A 27,699-nucleotide genomic window follows, 5' to 3' on the forward strand; every position below is an offset into this window, starting at 1 on the left:
CCTTTGTAATTTCAAACAAAGATGACGAACTGGATCTTCCATTACTGTATTAGATACCTAAACTACATAAGTGTCCTTACAAACAACGATATATTGCTGGGTCTTCCAAGTGCCCCACGAAACCCCTTTCTAAATTATTAATATCGTTTTTATCAGCAATCAAAGACGGGCTTCAAAGTTATTGTGAAACTGCCTATTCTAGAGGTGGCGTGAATCAGATGTGGAGACTTAAAAATTCCAAAGATCTGTTAGAGTACATACAATCTAACTCTCTTTCATCTTGTAATAGTATTAAAACATTTGACTTTTCTACACTTTACACAAGTTTTCCACATTCCAAACTAAAAGACAAATTGAAAGAGTTGGTATTGCTATGTTTCATAAAAAAAAGAATGGCCAACGTAGATCTTGTCTTAGCGAGGGATAAATCCTACTTTGTAAAGGATCACTCTGATTCAAACAAAAAATTCTCTGAAACTGAAATTATTAAGATGATTGATTTCTTGAATGACAACATATTTGTTACGTTCGGAGCACCTGAGATCATCCCTAGTTTTTGGTGGGGTTCGTGTTGCTTATTCTTTAGTTTTCTATGTTGTGTCATGTGTACTATTGTTTGTCTGTTTGTCTTTTTTTTCATTTTTAGCCATGGCGTTGTCAGTTTATTTTCGATTTATGAGTTTGACTGTCCCTCTGGTATCTTTCGTCCCTCTTCAATGGAATATCTGTTTCACAAATGACGATAGATATTTAGTTTCTTTTGTTATGATGTGTGTACTGTGTATCTTTATATTGTTTTCAGTTGTTTGTCATATACGTTCCAGTTTGCGTTTGATTTGTGCGTTTGAATATCCCGTTTGTTCATCTGATTACCGCTCTATTCATTTTTTGGAACAGGCCTCCACTACTTGTCAGTAACCCAAAGTTCTTTTTCCAATAAATTTTCTGGAGGACATCGGAAATTTTAGCCTGTGACCAACAACTCGTTCATTAAAATTTAAAAGAAAATAAACAATTTTCCTTTGTCAAAAAAATCTAGTTTATAGATTAATGAAACATAATGTTTAACTATCACATACAATTGCATTTAGTGATGCAAACCAGAGAATGCTTATTAACATGCCTAAATAATTGATTAGTTCTGTAGATTTATTTGTTAGTTGTTATTGTAAATTTTAGGTGTTTTTTTTATTCCAGAATCCCAACAATATGGGCAGCTGTTGGAATTTACTGCCTTGTGTATTCTCTTTGTTGTTGATCAGAGACAAAACAGTTCTAGCTGCACCTGCTTGTTAGTATAAACGTTAGAAAATTATTGCTAATGCAAGTTCATGAATTATCACATTTTGAGAAGAAGAAAAAAACGGTTTCAAGAGCTACTAGATACATTTGGCATTTCTGTGTATGTTATATTTTCCATATAGTTCTTAACGTTTGACAATATTTAGGCATCGTTTGCTTTCAATTTGTGTTTTATAACGTTCCTGGTGAATGTGAAGCCAAAAAAGCTCTTCAGACGCAAAAAAATAAAAATGCATATGACATTTAATTCGACTATGAAGAAAACATATTATTTTATTTTTGAATAACTAACCATTTGAATTTTACTTACCAAAATAATAGCAATTAGATTTTATAAAGACAATAGCGATGATAAGAATAGTTGTCATCATCAATATTTTCATACATAACAGATATGGAAGAACCAATAGATGATTTAGTTGATGGGTTTCGTCGACAACAAATGTTCATGTCAACGTCTTTAATCAACGCCAGTCAAAACTTGGGATTGCCTGATAGATTAGCTGAAGCGGAAGTAGAGGAGGCTGAAGAAAGAGCTATGTTAGGTATGTACAAACTTGAAATGAAAACTTAAATAATATATATTTTGATAGCGTAATCTAGAATAAAAAACTATTAAGATATTGCTTGAATGCGACATTTCATTATAAGACAGGCAAAAGATACCAGAGGAACATTCAAACTCATAACTCAAAATGAACTGACAACGCCATGGCAAAAAGGAACAGAAGATCAAAAGATAAAACAAGTTTACAAAACTGAACATAGAAAACTAAAGACCGAGCAACACGAATTAAAGGAAAAACAGGCAAAGATCCAGGTGCTCCGGAAGTGTGAAACAATAATACCAACTAACAATAGCGTCCGAAAAATTTCTGAAGGGAAGATATGAAATTTGTCACCTAGAATTATTGGTTAAAAGCTTATCTGTAAGCATATACTCCATCTGCAGGTGTAGTTGGAATACATAGTAAAGTACACAATTTGGAAAGTAAGATCATATCTTTTGTCGCCAAGTTTTGTCTTCAACCGACCATTATCGTCAATGCCTATATGTTACATTGAATAAAAAGACGTGGATTGATTTTCAATGACAAAACTATCCACCGATGTTAAAATGGAGTGGATGAAAGCAATTATAGGACAACTGTATGGCCTCAGCTATGATAAAAACCCTATACCGTATTTTTGGCTATGAAAAAAACGACATGAAAAATATGAAATAATACAATTGGGAAAACTAACGGATTATTCATAACAAAACAGTTAACGAAAAACAAATATGACACAAATGAACTTGATAGTTTATAGCATAAAATTGAGAATGAAAATGGAGAATATGTCAAAGAAACAACAATCGGAACAAAGCGAAAACAACAGCCAAGAGGCAACAACAGTGTGTATTTTTATGTTGGGATGTTACACTATTGCTTTAGATTAGGTTGGGGTTTGGCACCGGTTAAAACGTTTAAACCCGCTGAATTTGTATGCACCTGTCCTAAGTCAGGAACCTGCAGTTAAAGTGGTTGGCGTTTGAGGAAATGGTTCATAAGTGTTTATCGTTCCCGTTTTGTATGTAGCAATAAAAGCAGGCTCAATCTATTACTTTGTACAACAGAAAATGCCTGTAACAAATCAGGAATATAACAGTTTTTATCAATTTGTTTGAAGATTTTGAGCTTTTGATTTTGCCATTTGATTGGGGACTTTCCGTTTTTAATTTTCCTCGGAGTTCAGTATTTTGGTGATATTTCCTTTTTAGACCGTTGGTTGTCCTGTTTGAATGGTTTTTCGCCAGTCATTTATAGATTACTGTTCGTTCTGGGCCAAGTCTCCGTGGTAGAGGCCATACTTTGACAAATAATGGTTTATTTTTTCCAATTATAAGTTGCATGAAGAGTTGTCTCATTGGCACTCATACTATATTTCTTATATCTATGAACCAACGAAAACCACTGAAATATTAACTCCTGACTTTGGACAGGACTATTCCTGACTAGATTGATTCAAAGTAATTTGCAAAACGCAGTTGCAAAACGTTTTAATCCCATTAAAACAAATCTATAGCAGCATTTTTTACTTAATCAAAGAGCCAGATTCTAAAAGACAAACAAACTGAATAGAAAATGAATCGAAACTAGCATGGTAAAAAAATTGCATGTAATCATGCTCAATATCAAACTTCTTATTACAGACGACCGAGTGTATACTTTACTTAAGTGTTTGACATATCCCTTGTAAATATGATACATTTATTTTTTAAGGTTTTTCTGTTTAAAGTGAGATAATCCAATAAACTATTTCTAAAATTTGTCGTAATTCTTGACGTCTCGCATAGGTAAAAGGAAGAGTCATTATCGAAATGGGATACCAAGTGTATTTTCTCATGCACTATTTGTGAATTTGAAGTAACATTGCAAAAGTTGATTATATGCTTATAATAAAAACACGTTAATCTTTAAAAAAAAAATACTGAAGTATAACAATCCCCCTCAAATAAGTTACCATCGTCGAAAATATATTATCAAAAATATAGAAGCAAAAGAGAGTTCGCAATCACAAGCTTATGTTAAAATAACAACCTTCTTTTCCCAAAATTTCATATATTTCAGCTTATTGTAATTTAACCTTACTTTTATCTTTAATCATCAGCATTTAGGAGAAAAAACGAAGCAAAGACTCCATTCATAGCCACCAGTTCCCGTCTTAATGTGGGATATATCGGAAGAGGATATGATATATACAAAGGAAATCCTATAAGCGAAGATGGAGAAGTAGATCAAGGTTTTAGACTTCCAGTTATAGATTTGCCGTTCTCTTTTCGCTTTACTAGTGACGGAGCGTATAGAATTCCGGACAATGTAGATGTCATATCCGAAACGAGGTTTGAACATTATACCTTGTTTAATGTTATTTTTTTTCTTACAATAAACATTGTGTTCATACAATGATTATTTCTTGTGTAAGCTGATGATGTGAAATACTTATATTATCAAAAAATTATCAATCTAACAAACGTTATTAACGATTTAGTGAAAATTTGCAACAATTGTCATATCGATATTGACTTTTAACATACTAACAACAAATTATGCAATATGTGAGTTGTTTTATTCTCTTAATTTTAATCGATTAGTGCAATGCATTTAAGTGAGGAACTTATTGTGGGTAAAATGCTCTTTAATTCACTGACCATTATCATGAACTTGGCGTTCGTTTCGAAGCTGAGATATATTTGTGATTTAATTAATCATAGTTCTGTGGTTTTTGTAATGCAGTTCTTCAGATGATTATTTCACTATTCAACACATTTAAAATATTTCAAAATGCTTTTCGTAGCAAATTTCTATAGTGATCTGCTTTTCCTAACATAACAAAAGGTTAATTACCTTATTCACTTTGTAAAAATTCACTTTTTGAAAATATCTAATATCATTGAACAAATATTATTTGTTGACAATTATTATGTAGTTCCGCAGTTTTTTGCGCACATAAGAGATAAAGGCCCGTTTAATTCACAGTTGTTGGTTATAAAGAACACAAAACATAAAATAATCATTCGTATATTGACTTGAAAAGGCGACGTTGAAATTATAAGTGAAATATTACCACGGTTCCTACACGATGAGCAACCATAAGCGGGTATGCTATTTTATAAGCTTTATCTTTTGTTTTGGGCAGGAAAACAAAAAATGCATGTTCATGAACCACAATACATTACAAAACTTTTTTACGTGCATCATCATATTCTATATCATGCTTCTGCTACCGTTCTTTCTTCCATTACATACAGTGCAACATTTGGATCGTCTTACCATCAGGTTAAAACAGAAACAGATTATCAAAGTATGCTACAAGTTGATGTATCTGTACGTATAGGTTCTATAATATTAAATTTCGAATAGAATTATCAGGAATAAGATAAACGACACAATTTGTGAGATATTATAATCTTCGATTCATTATGGATATTCAGTATTTACGTGTTATCTCAGAATAAATTGTTATTAGCATGTGCAGTGCATATATGGACTTCTTAGCTTTTATTCTGATGTTGACGTTGATAGTTTTCCTGAATGTGATGGAATCTACCAGCAGGAATGCGATGATGTGAAGTCTGAACCACATTTGATTTGTAGATGCAATGGATGTGTCCGCATCTTAACCTAGCATAGCCTCTCATTTATAAGATCAGGGTTTTATTTCTGTTCAGGTCAAAATAAACCTTTCAATATCAATTTGGAATTTGATGGTTCATGTCAAAGCTCACAACAGGACAGAGTCAATAAATAGACTTAATAGCTTAGAATCAGTATATTGGGACGTGTGTTAATGCAGGTTGTAACTTTTGTATACAAAAAATAATTCAACATGTTATTCTAAAGAACTTAAAATAAGTGGATAAATCATGATTCAGTTACTTGAAAACTGTCTGGTGTTTTTGCTATATAATTGCAATGAAATATTATAGAATAAGACAGGGTTCAAATATAATTTGTTCTCGTTATTATAAAGCTGATAAATTGCTCACTGGTGTAAACAACCATTTATCCGATGTTGAAAAAACCTCCCAGACCATATATGCTTGACTATGTTGAAGTCTGTCGTTTGTTCCTCCAAAATCTTGGACACGAACTGCTTCTCTGCTTATCAAAATAAGTTGTAAAGTACACTTATAGACCTGATGGTTTATTTCGTTCTAAAACGTCTCAGAATATTAACACTGTAAGCACAATACAAATCAAGCTTAAACTGTCGGTCTTTTACATAGAAGTTATCATCTCAAGAGTAAAACATTTATCTCGACATAACCATGGTGATATAACTAAAGCAATCATAATTATGTTACTGTATCATTTCTTGAACCGTCGTACTCCAGCAAAAGCTTCATCCTATTTCAGTATCAGTGCGGGTGCAACATTTTGGAGTCTTACATTAATATATATTATAATATTTGCCTTTTAAATGCCAACCTCTACATTACGTACATGTAAGAGATGGTTGTTAAAAGTGTATAAATAATCTAGAAATATTATATATGTAATATTCTACACTTAGATAGTATTAACAACCAATGCATAATTAAAATAAAATATATACCTGTATATTAAAATAACATGTTGATGGCATTATATATTACGAGTAGCTGTATTCAATAGGTAAGTGCAGAAGCTGAGGGTTTTGGCTTTAGTGGAAGTTTCAGCGCTAGTACTTCTTATAAAAAGTCTGTAAAAGAAGTAACAAAAGGAGAAACTACGACTTTAGATATTGTTGGTAGAGCTAATGTTTACAAAGCTAGACTGTCAACAACAGGGACAACATCCAAGGTAATTATGAATTAACATACTTTTTTACATGATTTTTTTAGTTTTGGACTTTCAATATGTTGACCTACAGAACCGCTGAACATACTTTAATTGTCGGATGTGCATCTTTTGCAGAAAAATTGTTATTTAATTCGGAGTGGCTATTTGTCCGGCTAGTTGGATGAATATTGCTAGGGCTATTTGTCCGGCCATTGCAAGGCGCATGTAATATAATGTGAATTTGGAAAATGCGTGAAATATTATCCTCAGTAGCACCAAGGGGGTGCGTGTAATCGAATTACTGATAATCAATTTTAATATCATGGCTGAAAACGGCGATATCAATATTTGGGATACATTTTGCAGTTTTTGGAATTTGACAATGGAACACGCCGGATAGTATGAACTTCAAAGAATGCTATAATCTTACAAAAGGGACTCAAAAAATTGAAATCACAAAGAAATGGGAAATAAAAGATAATTGATCGCAGAACTATAGTTTTACAAAATTATTCGACTCGCTACAGCTGTGTAAATGGCGGAAAAGATGTCCAAAGCAAGAGTAGTTGAGAAAGGCCTTTACAATTGCATGTCTAACTGAATAAAATTTAGCTTAGTTATATTCCAAAATGAATCCTGCAAGTAGCATTTGAAGTGGTATATAGGGGTATGGGGGGAGGGTAAAAACTTAAAGTGGGGATGTTGGATATAGGATTATAAAAAGAGGGGTAATGAAATACACGGGACCACGGAGATGGCATCAGGAGCAAAACAGAAATGAGGACTTTGTCTCCGACCCCCTCACGTTATTCATTTTTTTTTTTTGGGGGGGAACCCATTATAGAAAAATCTCCCACATCTCAATCAGAATATGGATAACTTTATGTCAAGAGATCTATAGTTCTCTCTTACAGCTAAAACACAATAATTTTGTACTTTTTCAGCTAGACAAAATCCTTTACGTTAACTTAAAATGAGTCAAACATTACCCAATTTTGTTTTACAAGTAATTTCTTCTCTCTTCTTATATAAAAATATGGGATATACAGTATATATATGTGTTATTTATGTATTATTGCCATTTTGTTTATTTTCTTTGGTTACATCTTCTGACATCTGACTTGGACTTCTCTTGAACTGGATTTTAATGTGCGTATTGTTATGCGTTTACTTTTCTACATTGGCTAGAGGTATAAGGGGAATGTTGAGATCTCACAAACATGTTTAAACCCGCCGCATTTTTGCGCCTGTCCCAAGTCAGGAGCCTCTGGTCTTTGTTAGTCTTGTATTATTTTAATTTTAGTTTCTTGTGTACAATTTGGAAATTAGTATGGCGTTCATTATCACTGTACCAGTATGTATTTGTTTAGGGGCCAGCTGAAGGACGCCTCCGGGGTGCGGGAATTTCTCGATACATTGAAGACCTGCTGGTGACCTTCTGCTGTTGTTTTTTTCTATGGTCGGGTTGTTTCTTTGGCACATTCCCCATTTCCATTCTCAATTTTATATATGATTTTTTTCTAAATATTCGTTATCCACATAAGACTATATACTAGTAAGAAGAAAACAACAATTTCAATTACCAGAAACAGGGTTAGGCCCTAACAATTAAGATTACAACCATTTGCTACCCCCTGGTGCTGCTGAAGATAATATTACACGTACACACAAATAGTGACATGCGCATTGTATTGGCCGGACATATAGCAACTGCCTATTTAATTTATATGAAAGTGAAAGTCTATCGTTTATACATTTGACAAACTCAATCACAGTATACCTGTCTGTCAAATCTCAATCCGATCCGATATACAGAACAAAGATTAGAGTGGTATTTAAAAAGCTATGGCAAAATACGTAGTATGCAATATCGAGAAACATAAAATTCACTAAAACCTCATGCACTGTTAGTATGGAACAATAATCGTTTTAAATATACCAGAAAAACATGACATAACTTAACGTCTTTACATTAAATGAATTGGTCGTGTACTGTTTTATTCTATTCATGGGTTCATGATTTATATATCAGTTGTAATTGGCCTGAAATATTACTGAAATCTTCACAATTTTAGCATTTGTGCTAATTTCACTACGGTTGTTATGTAAAATGAAAGTGTTCGCATTACTGTTCAGTCTTACTATTCAAACATTTTGTTGTATTTGATGATGATCCATAACATATATAAAGGTTGAGACTATATACGAATGCAGCCACCTCCATTTTAGACCATTACCATTTGAAACATGACGTTTTATGGCAAATATGATAGATTTTGCATATTTACGCGTGAATATGAGCTTCTCTGATGTCCAAATCAATTAAAATTTATTACATGAACTTATTGAATAGACTAAAATAGACACCTAAGTATTTGAAAAATGTCAAAAATCTTTTATTAGAAGTACTTCGAATATTAGGGCAAAGCTAGCCCTTACCAGATATTCTCCCCGCACAGGAACTACCTATTATATTATATTTATAGTGAATTTGTTCTCGTACTGAACATGCATGAACTATTTGCCATTAGACTTTAAGAAAGAAACAATTAACTTGAACCAACTCATCATTTTCAAAATCCCTTTCAGTTTTCCCTATTGTAACGCTGTTTTAGCATGAGAAAGCGCAACGCCTTTTGAATCAATATAATTATTTTCTCAACTTTGTGGACAAACAATGTTTTCATACTTTGATGATAATACAATTTCATTTCAAACCCCACAGGAATATTTTTTCAACTCCATGTTGATCCCCACTGTCATTTATTGTCAATGGAATTAAACGATTTTCTCATTTTCCTCTTGAATATAATTGGTTTTTATTCTCTAAAAAATGAAATTTAAACAATATATCAAACATCTCTTGCTGATTTGTTGTATATTTGAAATTCAGTCAGTCTATAAACTAAGAATTGTTCATTTGAAGCTAAGTGACTTTTTGGAGGACAGCATCAGAGTTTTGCCAACTGAGAAGTGTGAAGAAGATGTGATACAAAGTTTATATATCAGAGTTATTGAACAATTTGGCACTCATTATACAACAGAAGTTGTCATGGGAGCAAAAGCAGTACAAGAATTTAGATTCAAAAATACCGATCTAGATCGATTTCAGTCCGTTGGTGTTTCTGCTAAGGTAAGCAACTGGGGATAATATTTAAAGATCAATACTTTTGCATTGTTTGATTTGGATTACCCGACTCTTCCAGTATTTTTGGATAGTTTGTGGCTGTCAGCTGTTATTGGTAGAGGATATCGGAGTGCTCTGAGAGAACCACCAACCTTCAGCAGGAAAACGCCAAACCTTTTCAATGCAAATTTGAGTGTAACGCACCTGCCATGTGCGGGATTCAAAACTCAAAACATTGGCGGGCTAGTGATACAATATTTAATCTACTTAGTCCACTCGGCCACAGAAACCCATGTTGTAACCAGATGATAATCATGATTTTTAATACATTTTCCGCAACATCTCAAGAAAATTAATCTACATGTCTTACTGACTGGTTTATGTTTCCCCCAATTTGATACTAAGAAGTACTGTCACTGTTTACAAGGAACAGGTTTTAAGCGAGGAGACGTTTTTTTATTTAATTTAATTTACTAAACATATATTTGCTTTATGTAAAGGAATAAAGGTTAACAAAGACAATAGACGTATAATTGCATTTTGTAAATGATCTAAATAAACACTGCATACGGTAGAAACTGACTCAAAATCTTAGTTTACATTATGTTTAAGGTAAATATATCGTATACAAGTGAATAATATGTTGTCATTGTCCAAATAATTAGTTATTTCATTTACAATACAGTAATCACAAGAATCACATTCTTGACTTACTTAGGTCGCTGCCCAAATGTCAGTTAAAATGGGTGTCTTCTCTGGTGGAGCAGGATTTAGTGTAGGAGTTTCAACAGAGGAATCTTTAAGGGAAATGGTTTCAAATACTGAAAAGGAACAGAGGGAGTATTACATTGGTGGGAGTCCTCCATCTGGAGATTATAGTTCAGGTTCGACGGAAACACTACGAGAATGGGCGAGATCGGCTGCAGAAAATCCAGCACCAATTCAATATAAGCTGGCATCAATTGATGCAATAATTAGACCTGAGTACTTTAAGAAAAAAATACCAGGTAAACTAATTAAATTAACGGTACGAATCTTTCTGCATCAGAAGATTCGCATTTCGACAATAGATGTCTCTTTTGTACAGGTAAATTTATATAACTCACAATCCGTATGTTCATGCTACTACCGAACTACTGGCTAGTAAGCTTGTTGTTCCCTCGGGGAATAATAGTCTACGCAGTGGTACTGATGAAATTGACGGTACTATTTTTTTTCTGCACCAGATAAGGTGCATTTAAATATACTAACAAAGTATCATTTTATCGAATTCTACTGGTATGTTTTTTAGAAATCGCAGCATTTGCCTTAATATTAAATAAGGCTTTGTTCTTTATAAGTCACATACTTATGCAAAAGATGAAAAATACCGTTTTTTTTTTGTTTTGTCCCTAGTGGTACTTGTAAATATTCTATTTACTGTAATCAAAACCGGGAATCCTGTAAATAATTCCATGCATATATGAACCGTTTACTAAAACCAATTATATACACAATAAAATTCAGAGCTTACTAGTATGAGGATGACAACAGACTTCTACCATACACAGTTGCCTTGTATGGTTCCATTTATATGTCGTGCCGAATTTCTTTTGTGATTTCAAATTTCTCCAAGTAATAAAGAAATTATGACAGACACATACAGATTCTACCGTTTTTGCGTTACCGCATAAAAGTTCCAGCAACACTAATAACCAAGGAGGTTATTGTTGTCCAATGAAACATAATTATGACTAAGTCCTGGAAATATGATTATAAAACTAATGACCGAGGTAGTAGTTTTTAAACCTTTTGACTGACAAATAGTCCGTGGAATGAAAAAGAAGACCTATATTTAGTTATTTTGTTATATGCAATAAACATACTGAGGTATAATAATTATTAATATCAACTATTGTTTTTCTGTTTGTCTTTTTCATTTTTAGCCATGGCGTTGCCAGTTTGTTTTAGGTTTTATAGTTTGACTGTCCCTTTGGTATCTTTCGTGCCCCTTTTTTTAATGAAGGCCACGATTGTATATTATGGGTTTTGAGTACACTTTTATAACGTCACTTTCTGTCGTTGCTATCTATGTATTTTTTCTTATTTTGCTTATTGCCATTTTAGGCTGATTTGTTCTTTTTTTTTATGCTGTAACACCACTGCCCACTGTAAGTGGAAGAGTTGTGGGCTCACGACAGGGCCTTTTATATCTACCATAACTGTAAAGGGTTTATTTGGCTATATAAGGCCGTACAATTACATTTCTTTGTTTAAGTTCACTTCATTTGAACTCTGTTTGATAGGTGTCTTACAAAAAACCATATCATCAATTATTTTATTTTCGAATGTGTGTGTACTCAAGGTTTTTTCCTGTTAACAAATTATTAACAGTAGTTGTTTAATCCAATAATAGGAATAACTTTTTGCATTAAATTTCTTATGTATCTTAAATACATTTTTAAGTTAACTGGCTTTTTTTGCTATTTTCTACTCATTTTTATTTTATATTTTCAAGGTTTATATGAGAAACGACAATGTTTTAGAAAGGCTCTCTTCCGTTATTGTTCATCAACTATATCTACGTATCATTGTAGTCTTCTGTCGGAATCGGAAGGAAATTCTGCAGCTTTAAAGTAGGTACATTTTAAGGGAAAAACAAAATTCCAATGAAAAAAGACAAAATAATGACAAAACCAAGCAAGGGAAAGTCAATTCAAACAACAATAACAAAACAATTCCTTCTCGACTTGTAAAATCCGTCATGGATACATCGAAAAACCATATTCAGTGCTAAAGCATCAAATTCGGTTTTTCATTTTTCTCTTATCTTATAAAGGTTTTAACAATCAGCGAATATTGTTGACGCCTGGATTAAATCCGCTTACAAAAAGTAAAAAAAAACATAAGGGATTTCATTATATCATTAATCGTTTCGCGGAACTCGTGTAGCTCTGGTCATTTACCATAGTCTGGTATTTACATATATTTTTGTACAAAATAACAAATAAGAACATATATTCTTAACAGGTATGGTGATTTTATAAAAGTACGTAATGGAGATCGATTCCTGGCATTGTCACAGCATTATGGAATATCCCCTGGATTGACAATAAAACCGCTAACTACAGGTAAGTTTCATCACAATTTTCACCTTATTTTCTGGAAGGAGAATTTCGTTTTTACAAATATTAATGATCATTGATAAAAAATATAGTTCACAATGCTTATTTTAACACTCAGGTCCATAAAAGTAAAAAAAAAACGAAAAGTTTGGATTTCATAGCGAAGAAAAATTGTTTCATTGTAATTTTTATCAGATAATTTCTAACCAATTTAAATCAAAAGTTTGTAACTTATGTGTTTATTTAATGGAAGAATACCGAAACCGACATAGGAATAAACAGACTGCAATAATAATCTTTAAACGCCTTTAGAAGTTCCAGTGTTAGTAATCAAACACAACACAGTATCATCTGCATATTTGTGAAATTGGTTTTTAACAGTTGTTAGTCGGTTTTTATCTTTATTAATATAATTTATGTGAAATAATCTGGAATTTGAAAAACAAATTCTTATATGGGTTTCAAACTGCATAAGGGTTTTTAATTTCTGTTTTTAACTTTAGTAAGAGCTATCTTTTAAGAAGAGTAAAACGATTAATTTATAATTATTAATGCAAGCTGGAAATACAAGTATACACTAGTTTGATAATTCCATAATTTATATTGCAGTGTCTGAAATTACCAATTATGATGGACTCTTCCAACTAGTTCCACCTGACGGAATAAGTGATAAGTTGGGATCAAATATCCACTATGGAGAACCATTCTTGCTGAAGACAATTGAGGTAAAAGCCTTGAATCATACTAGTAAAACAGTTATATTGTTTATTACTAATAAGTAATGGAATAAATCCCCCTCACGAACTTGATAACTACAAATGCAATGTGATGGTGCCTCAATATACTTTCATTATCTAAAAGGAATTATGATATGTTGCATTGATTCACAGTTCTTAACACCTGATTGCATGATACCATATCTTCATGGATTGAAGCACGTAGATGTGGATACTATCAATCTTTTCAAGACTCAAATGGGCCAACAAATCTATAGCTGATACTTTTTTTTGCAAGGTAAAGGCAGAATGTTGTCCCAAAAGAAGTCAGTGTTTTGAGAAAAAAATTACTGAAATCCACACTGTAACGTTTTACGGTCAACAACACGAATTTGTTGATCTATGCACAGTGTTGTACTCACCATCGGTCTTATATATAAATATAACCATATAGCCATATGATCACTTATTAACTGGCTTTATCGACGCACCTGATATAGCTCCTTTGATGGCCTCTTTGTCTTGTGCCTATATACTTTTTGTTAGTGAATGCTGTTTAGCTTATCTCATTTCAAATTAAAACTATAAAATAATATTGATGAATTTTAATAGGGAGATATGCTTCACATTGGAAGATCAATTTTACTCAACACAGATATGCCTGCAGAAACAAGATTATTAGATGTATTTACTGATCAAGATGAAGCCATGTAAGTACACATTGCACTCAGATATTTTGAGTCTAATATGGTATAGTTCGTCTCATTGATATATTTATCAACGAAAGCTTCATAGCAGTCAGTGACCGTTGCAGTATAAATGTTGCCGTAATAATAGTTGATAAATTCAATGTGTACTCACGTGATATCATCATAAGTATATCTTTCAAATTAACCGTCGGCAGTCTTCGAAGGTCACTTCCTGGAATAATTAGATGGCGTGTAGACTATAATACACACGAAATACCGATACGTACTATCGAGCAAATGCATTGTTAACTGGTAATTTTAGACTTTTTATCGTTTATTATTAAGATAAACGATTTAGTATGATATAAATAGATATCGGAATTTAAGTCAAATAGGTGAATAAAAATGACGATCAAAGGTGTTTTGGTTAAAAACATAGTACTATAGATTCAACTGGTGTTCCTGGTGTTTGTTAATGAATTATTCGTTTAATTTTGTGTGGTTCTGTTTATCTATTTTTACCATGTGGGTTTAATAGTTATGGAGACTATGAACTGATAAAGTCATATTATAAGTATGAAAAAGAAAGTATCACAAAAATACTAAACTCCGAGGAAATGGACAACAACTATCATATTCCTGACTTCGACAAGCATTGTCAAATGTAGAAAATAATTGACTGTCCTTTGTGAAAAACCAAGACAATGCTTTAGATTCATTTTTAGAGTTTTGAACTTTAATGTATGATTGTAACTTGATTTTTTATGTTGCTTGTCATATTTTTTTGGCCTATATTGTTAGCTCAATGTTTAATCAGAAAGGAAGAGTCCATAGAAATTGCCCACAGCGAAAATTAGACTTTATCAAATAAAACAATTGGTTAAGTCATTGATCTCTTTATCATTATTTATTAAGTTGACACATTGTAATATCACGCAAAATTTGTCTTATCCACAAACAGAAAACCGAAGTTTTCCTGTAACCCATGTTTAAGATGAAACAAGTTGATATTGTTCCATTTTTTCTTTGTCATTTTCTGCAATTTTCAATAGAATTTAGTTGTCAAACATACGCTTAACATATAAAAATCGATACATACTTTTACAAATGTTAAACAATTTACCATTCGTCAATAACTACAATTTTTGAATTGCACGTCTTAAGGTTCATCCTAACTCACTGCAGACAACGAAAGTTCTTATTTATACACCTGATGTAAAATTTAACTAATATATATTTCAGGAATACGAACATCAGCTATAGTCCAGTAGCAGATTATTCAATTTTTTTGAAAAAAGAAAAAGGCGAGTATAATGAAAGCTAACGCAAAGACTTCCTACAAAATATTTAAACAACTTGTTTAATCTATACATTTTTAATGCTGCCTTTTCCAGCCTAATGTTTTCAAGACTTTCTTATTTAATGTTTCATTGCACATAACAGATCGGTTTTTTTTGAACCTATACACATTGTCTTTGTTTTTGACACAGTTACTTGTTTTTGGCTTTTTAACTATTTTGATCTGAGCGTCACTGATGAGTCTTATGTAGACGAAACGAGTGTCAGGCGTTTCAAATTATAAGCCTGATACCTTCGATATTTATTTACTAACATTTTGTGTTCTTAAACCGAAGGTCAAATTACTTCTAATACAACAGTGCCAGAATTATACATCTTTTGTCTTTTCCAATCACAGAAATAGTGCTAAAAATAGCAAAAAATTACATCACAAATATACTGAACCATGTTGAAAATTTAAAACGGAGAGTCACTCATAAAAGAGGGACGAAAGATACCAAAGGGACAGTCAAACTCATAAATAAAATAAAATAGCAAAATCAAAACCTCAAACATATTAAACAAATGGATAACAACTGTCATATTCCTGACTTGGTACAGGCATTTTCCTATGTAGAAAATGGTGAATTGAACCTCGTTTTATAGCCAGGTAAACCTCTTACTTGTATGACAGTCGCATCAAATTCCATTAAATTAACAACGATGCGTAAACAAAACAAATAGACATAAAAGATAAAATGTCAAAATTACAGTAAACAACATTGTGTAACAAAACGTTCATTAATATGAAGTGGATTACATAAAGGCAAATCATTAAGACATATTTAGAATAATATAAGACTTAAATCGTACCCTTGAGGTTCAACTCCTTTTAATGTAGATACAAATGAAAAGTATTTAAAATGTATACAGCCGGTTTCTATTGGCTATATTCGAAGATAACCAAGTTTTAGCTTTCTAAACAAACCGTGGACTGCTTCGCTGTATCCGCATTTAAGGTGATATGTGTGCATGTGGTTTTTAATTAAGTATTCGATTTGGAAATTTGAACGATTGACCACAGAGGTTGCAATGCAAAGCAATGACATATAATTGTAAACCACAATAGATGTCAAGATTCAGAGAAACTGATGTTGTTCTATTTTAAGAGTGTGTTATACATAAATGTTTTTCAGTTTTTTTCACTTAATTTATCAAAAATTATAACATTTACAAATAGACACGAATCTGGAGGTATGCCTAGATTGGTAGAAGTTATAAAATACAGATAATGCATTTTTTGTATGTTAAATATAACATTGTTTATGACCATTGATAAGCAAAACAAATCGTGCATATTGAAGATTACAAAGCATATAAACAGGAATCTGATGTTGAATAGTTGTCGTTTGTTAATGTGGTTCATAAATGTTTCTAGTTTCAAGTTTTTTATATAGATTAGACCGTTGTTTTTTCCCGTTTGAATGTTTTTGCAATAATCATTATTAGGCCTTTTATAGATTGCTGTTCAGTGTGAGCGACCCTGTGTTGAAGACCATACTTTGACCTATAATAGTTTACTTTTACAAATTGTGACTTGAATGGAGAGTTGTCTCATCGGCACTCATACCACATCATCTTATATCTACGTATAAAAATTGATATATAAATATTGAATTTCACTGTGCAATACATACATAATTAAACGAACACGAATTCATGATAGCTGATCCTAACTGAAATACACATAGTTAATTTTCCGGTATTTGATTTATTATCCTCGATGAGATAATCTGTAATTCCTGTTCGTATTTAAGCCAATAGTTGTGGCAGTATCTCAGTAGCAATTTAAAGCAACCAGTCAGACTATATATGTGATTAGTAATAATTATAAGATTGAGTGTAATCGACTGAAACTAATAGCTCTACACCTTGATGCGAAGCAATAATAAATTTAATTATAATAGCATTTGTATTTTTGTAAATTTTGAAAGTAGATAAAGGCAGGTGTGGTGTGAGTGCCAATGAGACAACTCTCCATCCAAATAACAATTTAAAAAAGTAAACCATTATAGGTTAAAGTACGGCCTTCAACACGGAGCCTTGGCTCACACCGAACAACAAGCTATAAAGGGCCCCAAAATTACTAGTATAAAACCATTCAAACGGGAAAACCAACGGTCTAATCTATATAAACAAAACGAGAAACGAGAAACACGTATATATTACATAAACAAACGACAACTACTGTACATCAGATTCCTGACTTAGGACAGGTGCAAACATTTGCAGCGGGATTAAACGTTTTAATGGATCCAAACCTTCTCCCTTTTTCCGAAACAATAGCATAACATCACAACATAGAAAAACATACGATAAAATATCAATTGGCAGACTCAACTCAATCAAAAAACGTATGATTACACAATGAACGAATAAATTTGATCTGCGATATCTGAATACAAAAGCGCTGTTTATGATTTTGAAGATACAAAAACATTCCCCTACTAAATTATTTTGTTAAATGGCTTTTAACCATTTATCTCACAAAGACGTCATATCGTTTGACATGAATGATTTGTACAAAAGCTGATTGCATGAAATACAACAGATGATAACTGTCTTTTTATATCTTTATTTTTATACTTATAGTATAACTAATCGCCGTATTTGAATGTCAAAAATAAGACAACGCGTGACCGAACGACGCATGGATTAAACGAGTGCGCAGCAGGAGTTTAATCCATAGCGGCGTTCGGTCACAAGTTGTCTTATTTTTTATATTCAAATACGGCGATTAGTTATTCTTTTTATTACATTGGTAAATGGCTTTTTTATGAAATTAATGTAGAAAATGTAAGGAACTATATCTTTTTCCTACGCATTGACTATTTATTTTGATCCGACGTTATCGACGTCTTGACAACGCCTATTGTTGTATGACGTCAGAGAGTGAAATAACCACGTTTATTTCACATGTGAAATTATCGGTTTTTATCTAACTGGGAAATCAATGTAATTCATTGCAACCAATGTAATAAATTGTTTTATTGGAAGCGTTAAATTCTTATACTTTTAGCTTGCTCGTATCTAATTACCATACGATCCCACTGTTATAACAACACAGTTGTTCATTATCAAGTTGAGTTGATTGGTTCAAAAGGAATTACAACGAATACTATTACTGTTGGAAATACAGAGGACTGTTTATGCTTGTCGAAAACTCTCTGTGGTTCGTTTTGGTTCCACACCTTAGTGATAGAACAAGATATTGGAGAAATACAAGCAGCCATTATAACGGCAAGTGTCAATTATTCCAGTGAACTCTTTAAATGATAAAATTTTAGACATTATTTAATCTTTCGCTTAGTTGAGTATAATATAAGATTAGGAACGGAAACGGGAATGTATAAAAGACAAATCAACTCGACCAAAGAGCAGAATTATTGTTCTATTGTTGATAAAATGTCATATATCTAGACAAAATTTTCAGACTTTGGGAAATAGTTATCTAAGGCACAAGGTTTATAAATAAAGGCAACGTTAGTATACCGCTGTTCAAACTCATAAATCCATGGACAAAAAACAAAATCGGGGTAAAAAACTAAAACTGAGGGAAACGCATAAATATAAGAGGAGAACAACGACACAACACTACAATGTAACTAACACACACAGAAACGGACCAAGCATCAGACAAAATCCCACGAGAATAACAAATATAACATCATTATAATTTGATATGCCAGACCCGCGTTGTTCCTACACAAAACTCATCAGTGACGATCAGATTAATTTAAACAGAGAGCCAAACAAGTATAAAGTTGAAGAGCATTGAGGACCAAAAATTCGAAAATGTGCCAAATACGGCTTAGGTAAGCTATGCCTGTGATAAGAAAATTCATAGTTTTTCGTATAATTCTTACTTTTTCAAACAACTTATCTAATATTATAAGTTATATGGTTTGCTACTGACCCCTACGGATTCATAGAGTTTTATTAAAATCCAAAGGGGACTCGTCCGTCAGTAGTGAACCGTATAACGAATTTACAGCACGCTTGTCTTTTCCTGCTGCGTTCTGTAGAAAAATAAACAATAGAATGCAAAAAAACATCAATAGATGACGTCACCATTAACAGTAGACGTGACGTCATGAACCACTATGAAATTTACAAACCCCTACGGATAAATGTGCGGTCACCACGTGACGGAGTTTAATCAATTACAACGTGATAATTTACCCGCGATGCGATAATATATATTGAATATTCATGTCAACACCGAAGTGCTGACTACTAAGCTGGTGATACCCTCGAGGACGAAACGTGCACCAGTAATTGCATCGGCTCAGTGGTGCAAACAGGTATCGAAGGTATCAGGCTTCAAAAAAGTTATTTATACATTCCTATCAGAATCCAAATAGAAATAGCACGAACGTTCTACGTTCTAGTATCTGTTATAACGAAAGACGTTCATGTATATATGCTAGTACCATTCAGATGAGACAATCTATATACAATTGATGTTCATGTGTCTATCCATAGAAGGAAACTTAAATTCAGTTGTATCTCGTTGGTTTTTGTTGACAATAATTTTTATTAATTTTGAAAAGTTATATCAAGGATTTCCTTTTAAAGCTCAATATACAAAAAGGGGTTTTAAATTTTTAAATAAAGTAGCGGATGTATTTATTCCAATTTCTATAAAAGATAGTTGTCTCATTGGGAACTATACGAATAATAATAATAAAAATTAAAAAAATTAAAAAAACGAACAAATTATAAAAGAAATGCATGTTTTAAAAGATTCAAACCGTCATGATTTAGAAAGTTGACTTTTCCAAACAGTGTTCATTATGTATATTGCTGAAATTATTTTTTTGTCGATTCGTCCATATTAAAATGTTTTTCTTCCCTGTTGAGGCATATGTTAGAAAGATTTCATATCGAATGTATCAAATTTGGGGTCTGGCGTCCGTGAACTTTTCACTCTTTGAACTTACATTGGGAACCACGTAAAAGGATCAATATGTTATGCGGCTCTTGGGCTGATATTTAACCCAGGGCTGATAATACATGCGATATGAAAAATGCCATTTAATAATCTGATAATATCAGATACATGTACGTGTCTTTTTATGGTCACGTGTGAAGATATTCACTATGTAGTAAATATTTTCATAAAACGCCAGTTTCGTGAATAAAAAGGCAATTGTAAAAAGTAATGAAAAATTCAATCATTTTTTTCTCCTTTCAATTTAATAAATGAACTTTAATCCTAATATATTCCAGGGTAAGGATGGAGCATCTACTTATGATGTTTGGGAACTTAAGGTCAAATCTATCATAAATGGCATTAAAAGGCATGCTGAGTGGGATGGAGACCACGCCCAACACCGTACTCTTGAACTTAAAAATCTACAAAAGACAACAAAGAACATTGGTACGTATAAACTAATGATATTTGTTGTATACAGAAAATAAGGCCAAGAACTCAAAGGGGCACAGGCAAATTTCCTTCATTTTTAACGAAGGAATTGTTTTTCGATTCCTTTGAAAATATATGTATTGAGTCTGAAACCTCTTTTTTTCATTGGTTGGAAGGTATATATTAGAGTTGACGTGGTGTGGGTGGGGGTGGAGGTGGGTGTGGGGGGTGGATGTGGGTGTGGGTGTGTGTGTGTGATTTTCTTGCAGTATAATGTAATTTTGATTTATCTTAAGATAACTTATTCAAGAATTCCTTACCATTTTTCCAAATTATGGCTTTTAAGAAAAGGTCAGGTTACAAAATTAATCATCTTCTTCTGTCAATTTCCACTGTGTATAAGTTCATATTGTATTGTAAATTTGTTTCGTTTTTAGAAATGCCTTTAGAAATGTCTCACCTTTAGAAATGGGGAAGGCCGTACGGTGACCTATAGTTGTTAATGTCTGTGTCATTTTGGTCTCTTGTGGACAGTTGTCTCAATGGCAATCATACCACATCTTCTATTTTTATAGGGTTGGGATCCCGCTAAAATGTTTAACCCCGCCACATTATTTATGTATGTACCTGTCCTATGTCAGGAGCCTGTAATTCAGTAGTTGTCGTTTGTTTATGTGTTACTTATTTGTTTTTCGTTTATTTTTTTGTATAAATAAGGCCGTTAGTTTTCTCGTCTGAATTGTTTTACATTGTCATATCGGGGCCTTTTATAGCTGCCTATGCGGTATGGGCTTTTCTCATTGTTGAAGACCGTACGGTGACCTATAGTTGTTAATGTCTGTGTCATTTTTGTCTCTTGTGGACAGTTGTCTCTTTGGCAATCATACCACGTCTTGTTTTTTTTTTCATTCATTTGAAAACTCACTTTCTTTTAGATTTAGATATATATCCGGTACAATTTACTTTCCAAAGTAGTAATATTGCTCGACTTGAAGGACAGCCATTGATCATTGGTGAAACTGGTTTTATCCAGATTTTTTCGTCTGTACCAAAAAAGTCCTTCTGGGATCAAGGTATAACGCATGTAGCCAGCTTAGGCGATATGGGAGAAGTTGGAATTAAGGAGATAGGACCGAAACCGCATAAGCCGCTTTCAGCAGGTATTTTGAAATAAATAAATATGGTTGACTCACTTCATATATATTGAGTTACTTCTAATAATAACATCATCGTGCGGTTATCGCTTTTACATATGATTGCAAAATTATATTTCAGTCAATATTGCATCTGATATTTGTTGTACACTAAGTTCTGTTCTGACTATTAATGTAGGGCAAAATCCTTAAAAATATCCAAATCAAATGATAAAATCCGTCGTTTAAACATAGCAATGGTTGTCTTAATCGATAGGTCACATTCGGATAAAAGTGGAAGGGATTGTAGTAATGATAATTGAAACTTGCTTGTTTACATTTGTTGAAGGGATATTCTTTAGCGTCTACCCATTTTCAAACAGTTGTTGTCTTGTGTCGCCAAAATATCACCCGGTTGTCATTTAAGACTTTGCAGTCAAATCCAGTACTGTTAATAGGGGAATAACAGCTACTGAACAGTCTTTGCCGATCTTAATTGAGTCCAAGCAAATTGTCTTATCAGTGCTACATTTACCACAATAAGTCGGCTAAAAATAAACAAAACGACTCAACGTGAATTATAAAAACAAAAATCATAAATAACATTACAAACTTCCTTTTTCTCATTTCGTATTTTTTCTATTTCTTTAAATCTCACCCTGTTCCGATAATACTCCCTGATTGATAATATGTTGCATTTGATTTGTTCATATATATATTCATATTTTTCAGTTTGTACTGACTTGATATATCCAAGCGCTGCCAAAATTAGTCATCGATACGACTTTGCAGATCGTATATTGTTTTCCTTTGAAGTCAAAGTCAGAATTTTATACGTGGAAATTGAATCGCAATCTTCCGTTACATATTCACTGGCGTATCTAAATGAAGTTAATGAAACATTTATGCAGGTTCTTAATGTCGAACGAACACAACGTTCTAAGACTCAAACTTTAACATTAAAATCACCTTTGTACACAAAAGCTATAAAAATTTACGATAACGAAAGGAATGACGAAACCAGTAATATAACAAACCAAATCCAAATGATATTTGTCGGCGGTTGTCCAAGTGCAATATTAGATAATGGAAAACCAGATACTATAAAGGAAGAGTGGACTATAGAACTAAGCGAAAACATCATCAAGACAAATCCATATCTGCATGTTATACCTAGGTCAAAAACAACCATAGATCCAGTTAAAGTATTCAATGAAATTGAAACGCACTTTGCTCACACTTTCTCCTTGACATTTCCCTTATCACAATTGCAGTTTGATTGTGTTTTTACCAAGGAATCGTTGCAAAATTATTTACAGGGCACTACTGCTGAAATTAAATTTGAAATTATCAAAATTATCAAAAGCTATATTGAGCAAGATCAAGAACTGAATATTACAATTGATATCAAAGCAACGAACAAGGATGAATATGATCGTGGATTGACTCTGTTGAATAATACTATCAAGTCAGCAATAGAGAGTCAAACGTGTTCTGCTGTCACAGGCAACCTTCCATTGCAGTCCGGAAAATCAGAAAGTACAAACGAATCGTCGTCTTCATCTGTGTCAATCGAAGGGATAATTATCATTGTGTGTGTTATCGGTGTACTCCAACTACTAACATTGGTGTTTTTAGTTGTGAAAACATTTAGGGAATCAACCCATAATAAAGGTATTTATATAAATACTTACATAAATGTCAAGTTTGATAAGTGAGGTCAAGGTGAATACAACTACAGCAATGAAAACACATAGAATTATATGGTTTCTGGGCAAATTGAATCACAGGAACGCGCAGCACATCCCTAAACGTAAATGAAAGGGCGTGTTTAATATAAATTGTAGGTAGCTTTCGCTGATGAACGACATATAGCTTATTTTGTTTATGAACATCAGATTCCATTACTTCTAGCTAAAACTGGCCCTGGACGATAGCCTTGAACAGTATTCCAAAAATAGTTATCCTACTATTCTAAAGATCCCTAATGGTATAATTAACACAATTTTTGTTAAGAATTACATTATAAACTTTATCCCATTCTCGATGACAGCAAGAACACATTCTTTTACAAGCCAATGCGATAAATAAAAAAATAATTATTCAATATGTAACAGATGTTTAGATACTTAGTATCTAGTATAAAAACTAAAGATAGCAATAATCAAAAGTAAATTATATTACGATGTCAATGGTAGAAATTCCCGCGTAAAATGCCATGACTGAGATAGACCACAAAGAATTTTAGGTCTATTTATCATTCACATTCCGATCAATTTACTCAGTTGAATAAAATATATATTTCAACTATATCTAAATTGGTTTTGAATTTAGTTAATCTATCAGAAAAAATGATCTATTTCTCGCAGAGAAGCCTATATACTATACACCAACTCGACACTCTAAAGGTAACAGAAATTAGATTAGAAATAAAGCCATATGAAAGGTGAAAAAAACAATTGTATAACATCATTGTCATTAAAATTGATTACTTAACCGTGAAGTTAAAATTTATAACAATAACGTGTATCCTGCCAACCCCTCAAAACAATAATAATGTCTTCTTGACTACTACTGGACGCGGTGGTCAAGATAAATAATATTTTGTTATCTATACTAGTCAACAAAAGAAACGATACACAAGATTGAACTGAAATTTATTATAAAATACAATAAATGGGAAAAACTGTTTAATTATCAAATGAAAAACATTCATTGACAAAGCAAATGCATTATAATTTAAAGGAATTGACTAAATTGAAAAGTAAATAAATACTGAGTTATTGAACACAGGGGTCAAAATTATTTTGCGGAAAATGATGATAAAAGTTGGTACTTAATTTCGAAAATGAGAATTAAGCATTCAAATATCTGAAAAGGCATTCAAAATTTTAAGCAGGCCATGTTTAAGTTCACAATTTCAATGTTCTAACATCGAATTTTGAATTTTGGGATTCCAATTGCATTATATATGGAAGATGCATTGCCTTGTATCGTTTCTTTTGTTGACTAGTATAATATGTTAATAAAACAAAAAATGGATAAAAATGACATTCCTTGTTGTTTTTTTTTGTAGTTTTGACACTTTGATGAGAGCCTTATGTGATGCATAATTGGCACACGCTTCTGACGCACGAGAGTTAATCCCAATGTTTGCTTGGCTTCGTGTTACGTAGTCTATCGTTATATATTTAATGTTTTGAAAACTGTGTTAATCTGATTAATGCTGATAGTTCCTGCGATGTGTCCCGCTTCATTTGGATCTTGCATATTGTATCTATGAAATCAAAACTAAGGTCACAGAGTAATTATCAGAAGGTTTTTGGTCTCAACTTTAGTTCTGCTGAAATTTATCCCTTTTTAAACAAATGGCTCTATCATCCTCTGATGTAAATATTTACTATCCCATATCATTTAAAACGTAAATATTAATATCATTTCAGCACAACGACAACCGCCATTCCAATCACCAACCACCAGTAATCCAGGATATCAGGGATCAGCAAATGAAACTTTTGATGAATAAGCTGATGACACAGTTATACAATTATTTACGAAGTATTCTTTATTGTCAGCGTTTCTGTTTGGTCTTCTGTTCTTCTGTTGTGTTTTCTATATCTCTATATCTGAAACTGTTACTTATTGCTTGACAGAATATGTGAAATTTTAAAAAATCTTCCTTACATTATATTCATTTCCATCTTAACATTTTGCATTTTAACATATCATGGATGGACTTACGAAGGGTATCGGCGTATCGGGGTATTCTGTAACGAAATTATGCATAGTTGATGTAAGACGTTTAAGCGTGACATCGTCCATTTAAATCTGCTGTAAATCTTCTATCAAGATTCTATAAAGATACAATTAACAACCCAAAGTACAGTACATTTTTCCATCAAAAACTTATTTTAAATTATCGATTAACGTCTCTTGTTTTTAAAATTGCTACAAATATTAGAGTACAAAGAATACATTTGATATTAAAACATGACCATATCGATATGATATCGCACTTTTGTTTTTAATTTTCTATGGGACAATAAATCGTACCAAGTTCTCTGTAAAAGTTTAGCACACAGCAGCCCAGTTGTGGTCCCTTCTTTATTAATCAGAATATGCTGCTGTATTATGTAATGCTTCTTGCCGCTACACATTTTGGAAATATTCCCGTCCTACCTTCATTATTTATAATCGAATTTCATCTTGTGTCGTCATGGTGTTCTCTTTCTTTCTTGATTTTTAGGTCTGTCATTAAATGTTTTAGTTTATGCGTTCTACAATTCAATTCATTAATGACTGGAATGTATATTGATCGGCTAGGATATATTATGAACATATTTCAGAATATTAAATGTAGGCTTAAGATTTTTACCTATGTACAAATCTCATAACTGAATTACGAAGATACAACTCAAGTAAATAAAAAATATTAAGATAATCGCTTGAATTCGAAAAGGAGTGCAAATATAATAGGTCGCTTGTGAGTTCAGACACAGACACATCATATTGATCAATCAATTTGTGATGATGACCTCAAACCTTATATATAGTCGATTAAAACATATAATAAATTGTGTTACAAATAATTATTGCTGGTTGATTTATAGTTAGAGGATATAAATATAACACTAATGGAAAGAACAAATTTTTAAAACGTGCGCGTCTTTATATTGTGAAAGGATTATTTATATTTTTTATATTTGCTAAATTTTTCACCTTTTTAATTATTTGACAATGGACATATAGAACGGAATTGCCAAGTGTTCCCTTTTTGTTTAAGGTTTATGTACCCTTCTGTAGCCATTTTTGTACGAATTTTTCAAACCTCAATTGTATCAAATTTAATTTAATTCAAATCAGTGTATCTCATCGTTTAGGTATAATTAAATATGTTTCCCAATACGAACTATTCGATGTGAACAGTATATTTATAATGTTATAAATAATGTATTACTTTTTTGAATTCATTTTTATAAAGTATAGTTTTTCTTTGTTGTGATGTTATGCTATTGTTTCAGAAAAAGGGAGAAGGTTTGGATCCATTAAAACGTTTAATCCCGCTGCAAATGTTTGCACCTGTCCAAAGTCAGGAATCTGATGTACAGTAGTTGTCGTTTGTTTATGTAATATATACGTGTTTCTCGTTTCTCGTTTTGTTTATATAGATTAGACCGTTGGTTTTCCCGTTTGAATGGTTTTACACTAGTAATTTTTGGGCCCTTTATAGCTTGTTGTTCGGTGTGAGCCAAGGCTCCGTTGTGTTGATAAGAGAAAGCTTTATGAATAAGAAAATTCCCGTACCAAATCAGAAATATGACAGTTGTTATCCATTCTTTTGATGTGTTTGAGCTTTTGATTTTGCCATTTGTTTATAGGGACTTTCAATTTATATTTTCCCCGGTGTTCGGTATTCTTCTTATTTTACTTTTAGAGATTAAAATTCGAAAAGAATCAGTTATTAGAAGAATGAACAAAGCATATGGGGAGACAATAGCTTTTGCAGTAGTTAGTAATAAGGAAGTCCAAAAAGCATGCGTAGGCTAGTGTTCATGTAGAGTTGGTTGTGAAAGGAGCCATCACAGCATTCATAGGCAAATGTTTTTGAAATAGAGG

At 32.4% G+C, this 27,699-nt stretch overlaps 2 protein-coding genes across 2 annotated transcripts; both read left to right on the forward strand.

Moving 5' to 3' along the window:
• The first annotated feature begins 1,199 nt into the window (after window positions 1-1,199).
• Window positions 1,200-15,749, forward strand: LOC143063427 (perforin-like protein 1). Its single transcript, XM_076235577.1, has 12 exons — window positions 1,200-1,291; window positions 1,695-1,847; window positions 3,955-4,186; window positions 5,096-5,171; window positions 6,462-6,629; window positions 9,535-9,741; window positions 10,454-10,742; window positions 12,233-12,350; window positions 12,745-12,845; window positions 13,449-13,564; window positions 14,168-14,265; window positions 15,487-15,749. Exons 1-12 carry the CDS (start codon window positions 1,210-1,212, stop codon window positions 15,566-15,568), a joined length of 1,722 nt encoding a protein of 573 aa, XP_076091692.1. The 5' UTR covers window positions 1,200-1,209; the 3' UTR covers window positions 15,569-15,749.
• An 875-nt stretch (window positions 15,750-16,624) lies between these two features.
• LOC143062017 (uncharacterized) lies at window positions 16,625-27,071 on the forward strand. The gene is made up of 6 exons (XM_076233870.1): window positions 16,625-16,637; window positions 18,602-18,822; window positions 20,815-20,965; window positions 21,886-22,110; window positions 22,816-23,757; window positions 25,527-27,071. Exons 1-6 carry the CDS (start codon window positions 16,625-16,627, stop codon window positions 25,607-25,609), a joined length of 1,635 nt encoding a protein of 544 aa, XP_076089985.1. The 3' UTR covers window positions 25,610-27,071.
• The last annotated feature ends 628 nt before the right edge of the window (window positions 27,072-27,699 follow it).

Source organism: Mytilus galloprovincialis, chromosome 2, assembly GCF_965363235.1.
Source record: "Mytilus galloprovincialis chromosome 2, xbMytGall1.hap1.1, whole genome shotgun sequence".
Lineage (NCBI taxonomy): Eukaryota > Metazoa > Mollusca > Bivalvia > Mytilida > Mytilidae > Mytilus > Mytilus galloprovincialis.